The sequence below is a fragment of the Brassica oleracea genome, chromosome C3 (genome assembly GCF_000695525.1).
Source record: "Brassica oleracea var. oleracea cultivar TO1000 chromosome C3, BOL, whole genome shotgun sequence".
Taxonomy (NCBI): domain Eukaryota; kingdom Viridiplantae; phylum Streptophyta; class Magnoliopsida; order Brassicales; family Brassicaceae; genus Brassica; species Brassica oleracea.
The window spans coordinates 58,466,225-58,471,001 of record NC_027750.1 but is presented as its reverse complement, the minus strand read 5'-3'; the positions used below and the strand labels follow the sequence as shown (position 1 = coordinate 58,471,001).

Below are 4,777 nucleotides of genomic sequence, written 5' to 3'. Positions count from 1 at the left end.
AACTTCAATCATATATAAACTTCAATCACATAATTTCATAAGTGCCAAACTTAAGAATATAACTTTTGCAAAATTTGTTTTTTGAAATACAGAATAAGTTAGAAATTACATGTATTTTTAATTATTTCAAATTCGTATATCTAATCTATTAATTTAGGATCCTATTCTTATCTACTATTAACAAGTCATAGTAGAACCACTTAAAGAATTAGTTAATATGACATATTTGTTTATTTACATTAATAATAAACCAACTATAAATTTGATTTTTTTTTTAATTATAACAAAATATGTTGAGAAAGAATCTAACAAAATCTTACTAAAATTTTTAAATATTTTTATACAATAACATATTAATTAATTTTGTAATTAGTAATATAATATTGTTATAAATCAATGTTAACTAAAATTTTATTATAAAACAAGAAAATAAAAATTATATACTATTCTTTATAAATTCTATAATTATATTCTTTGCTATATAAATATAGAAGAGCTATATGAATTAAATATGACAAAATTCTATTAAATAGGTAAATTAACAAAAACAATTTTTACAAAAATAAATTTATTAAAATATGTTAAACTTTTATATCTACAATTATATATTATCTTTTTATTTATTTTGAAACTTTCAACAATATATTGTTTAAAATGTTTATATAAAAATATAACAGTATATAATAACCTTTAGTTCATATACTATTTAAAAAATATGTTATTAGAAAACTATTAAATTTTAATAATTCATTTAAAATATTAATGAAAAATCAAATTTTAATTATATTTTTCTTATTTTAATTATAAAGAAATATGTTGAGAAAAAAAATAGAAAATATTACCAAAAATTCAAATATTTTTTATAAGATAATGTAGTAACATAGTAATAAAAACAAATTCAAAATTCATGTAATCTTCCAAACTGAAAAATAGTTGTGTAATTTTTTAAAGTTTTCTTGACAAAATATAAAATTTTGAAAATAAATATTCAAACACAAATAATATATTTCAAATTTTACAAAAGATAAAATCATAGATAATAAAGAATAACTTTTTGAAATGCACCAAGAAAAAACAGACTATATATGTTGTAAAAATTAAAGCAATCTAATATTTTGAAATCTTAATTAAAAATAAAAAGAAAAAAAAATATCATAACATCCAAAATATCATATATCAATAAAATCTACTAAAATAATAGGGCTATATTATTTAAACAAAATAGTGTTTTTCCTTATAAATCCTGCTAAATACTAAAATAATATATGTTAAAGTATATTTTTTAAACAACAACATTTAAATATAAATTATCTTAAACATATTTCTTTTCTATAATATAAATAAATAAAATTTTAAAATTTATTTTAGCAAAATGTATAAATTAAAGAAAAAACGTATTTTAATGGAGATTATCTATTTGATTATTTTATATTGTTATTTTATTAGACCTAACTCGAAAATATATTAGTAAGTAATAAAAATTAATAACAAAGTAAAATGTATGAAACAAATCATTATATGTTAATAATGCCGTATAAGAAACATAAAAATAAATTTATGAGCTACACAATATATAATAATAAAATGAAATTTATATATTTAAAACATTTGTAATAATATCAAATATATTTATAAAATGAAAAATTATCCGCACGGACGAGTGGGTTAAAATCTAGTTATACTTTAAAATCAAAGTTTAAATCACATATTTGATCAGAATAGTAGTGTAATAGTTTGTATCAGTGAAAATATTGCATTACTATATTTATAAAAATTATTACAAAGCAAGTTGGACCTAGATTTTATATTTTTCTCCAGTAGACCCCGTTTCCCGGATATAATTTTAGTGGTCATCAACATCTGGCTATTTTCTTAATTCATAAAATAATACTAGTCTTGATTGCTTTTTTTCTTACAGAAAATGTTTGTTTTTCTTTCATTTTGGAGTATACCAACATATTTTACAATTCACATTACGAGTTCTATTTAAATAGGAATGATATAGAACCATGATCCAATAATACAAAGCCATTTAGAAGTCAATTCCATTCAACCATAAGAAACGTGGGCACAATGAGTACCTAGCCAGTAGCCAGCAACCTATCCTATCCTGTTCTTTCTAACATCAAATTGTTTTTTTTAAACAATTGACTACTATTTCATTTTTGTGAAAACTACTATTCAATACTATTTATCAACAAAATTGAAGTCTAATACATTTGTTCAGAGATTGAAGAGAGATGCAAAAATTAGGTATGCGTTTCATTTCTTCAAAAGAACAGCAACTTTTCCTTTTTATTGACCATGCAACTTATTAGATTAGGACATTTTTTACCATTTATTTTATTTTATTTTATGCTCATTGACTTCAACAAACCCACAACAAGTCGCACACCTCTTTTAACAAATCAGAGGAATGAACATAAGAGAGAGAGAGAGAAACAAAAGAGATGAGTTCACACTTCTTACAAGAAGCTTCAGAAGCTTGCTTCAATGGCTGCTGTTCATCACCATTCACAACCCAATCCGTAACTAAGAAACAAGAAGAAGAAGACCACGAGTTCTCACTAATCACAACAGGAGCTTCTTTCCTAACAAGAGACGTCAAGTTCACAAGCCAAGAATCTCTCCCTTCTCTCCACACATCTTTCTACGATCTCATCACAGCTTTTCCAGATTACTTGCAGACCAGCCAAGCCGATCATCTCCGAACTACAGAGTATCAGAACCTTTCTTACTCATCTAGCCACGTGCTGTTAAACCACACCGGTCAGCAACAGCCCTTGTTCTCTTATTCCCAATCTATATCAGGTTCGGACCAATCCCTCTTTACCTTGTCTCGCAAGCAAGTGAGCTCCGGCGAAGAATTGTTATCGTTTGCAACAGAAGAATCTCGGTTTCAGACAAGGATGAGGAGAAGAATCACGAGGTTTATGAATCTTGAAGAGTCTGAATATCACATGATTCTAACCCAAGACCGTTTCTCTGCTTTCAAGATTCTAGCGGAACTCTACTGTTTCAAAACGTGTCCGAATCTTCTCACGGTCTACAACTACGAGGACGAAGCAGTCGAGGAGATGATCAGAATCTCAGAGAGGAAGGGTGTCAAGCCCAAAACAGCCGAGTTTTCATGGCCGAGCACTGAGATTGTGTCGGAGAAACTGAAGAGGAACATTGCTCGGAGCAAGAGAAGAAGAGACAAAAGAGGAATCTTTGTGTTTCCACTTCAATCTCTCGTCACGGGAGCTTCGTATTCTTACTCGTGGATGAGTTTAGCACACGAAAACGAGTGGCATGTCTTGCTAGACACCTCTGCTTTAAGCTCTAAAGACATGGAGACATTAGGGCTTTCTCTGTTCCGACCAGACTTTCTCATATGTTCTTTTACAGAGGTTTTAGGTCAAGACGATGGTCCCGGTTTTGGTTGCTTGTTCGTCAAGAAATCTAGCTCTCAAGCTTTGTCAGAAGCACCAGAACACATCACAAATCCGGCGAATCTCACGGTCGTTAAAGCAGAACCAGCTTGCGAAAATGACGGAAATGCCCTTGGAGAAAGTTCTGTAGACCACGAGGAGGACCACACTGACATAGTTGAAGTCGAAGAAGAAGACGATAAAACCATTATTGAGTTTCGAGGGTTAGACCACGCAGACTCACTGGGTCTAGTACTGATCAGTAGAAGGCTAAAGTCTCTAACTTTATGGCTGGTTCGAGCCTTGACGTCTCTAAAACACCCAGGCTCTCACCAACCAGAGATGCATCTTGTCAAAATCTGTGGGCCTAAGACCAGACCGAAGCGTGGACCGTCGATCTCGTTCAACGTTTTTGACTGGCAAGGCGAGAAGGTTGATCCTTTGCTAGTGGAGAGGCTCGCGGAGAGGGAGAAGATCGGTTTGAGATGTGCGTATCTGCAGAAGATTAGTAGGATTGGGAAGGACAAGAAGGGAAGCGATGAGAAACAGAACCTGAGTTTGAGAGTGGCGGTGGTGTGTGTTAGGTTAGGGTTTATGACCAATTTTGATGATGTTTTTAGGATTTGGGGGTTTGTTTCGAGGTTCTTGGATGCTGATTTTGTTGAGAAGGAGAAGTGGAGAAAGAAAGCTCTTGAGAAAAACAAATGATGTGATTAGGAAGAAGGTTGAATCCAAATGGTTCAGTTCCTATGCGTGGAAGGTTTCGGGTTTGGTTCAGATAGGTTAAATTGTTGTTCGATTAGGTATTCAATTTTTTTTTGGGTTGGTTCTGTTTGGTACATAGTCTTCTCACTACAAAAAATCGTCGGTACGTCGTCGGAATAGCGTTATTCCGACGACATACCGACGAAACAAGTCCTCGGAAATAACTCCTCGGAAATAACTCCTCGGAAATGATCCCTTGGAATTTTCCGACGGAATTCCGAGGATTTCCTCGGAAATTCCGAGAACCACCTGTTCGTCGGAAAGCTCCTCGGAATATACCGAGGGAGAGCTTACTCGGGATATTTCGATGGATTTTCCGATGGTTCTATCCTCGGAAGTTCCGACGAAATATTCCTCGGCATATACCGAGGGACCCCGTTCCTCGGAATTTTAAAAAAATTAATTTTTTTTAAAAAAATAAATTTTTTGAAATTTAAATTCGAAAATATTCAAAGTTTCACAAATAAAAATAAAACATTCTGAGTTTTTGGAAAAAAAAAACTACGGGTCTAGCACGTCTGGGAACACCTCGTTCGAGTACATCCTCTGCATCATCTCCATCATTTGCTGGTTCAGCCTCCTCTGTGCCTCATAGCCCG

The 4,777-nt window shown here is 31.8% G+C and overlaps 1 protein-coding gene across 1 annotated transcript; it reads left to right on the top strand.

Annotated features, from left to right (window-relative positions):
* Positions 1-2,252: 2,252 nt before the first annotated feature.
* Positions 2,253-4,242, top strand: LOC106328970 (molybdenum cofactor sulfurase-like). The gene has a single exon (XM_013767527.1). It carries the CDS (start codon positions 2,451-2,453, stop codon positions 4,119-4,121), a length of 1,671 nt encoding a protein of 556 aa, XP_013622981.1. The 5' UTR covers positions 2,253-2,450; the 3' UTR covers positions 4,122-4,242.
* Positions 4,243-4,777: the final 535 nt, after the last annotated feature.

Coding starts and splice junctions, on each gene's coding strand:
- LOC106328970 (XM_013767527.1), top strand. CDS start 2,451: ATGAGTTCACACTTCTTACAAGAAGCTTCAGAAGCTTGCTTCAATGGC.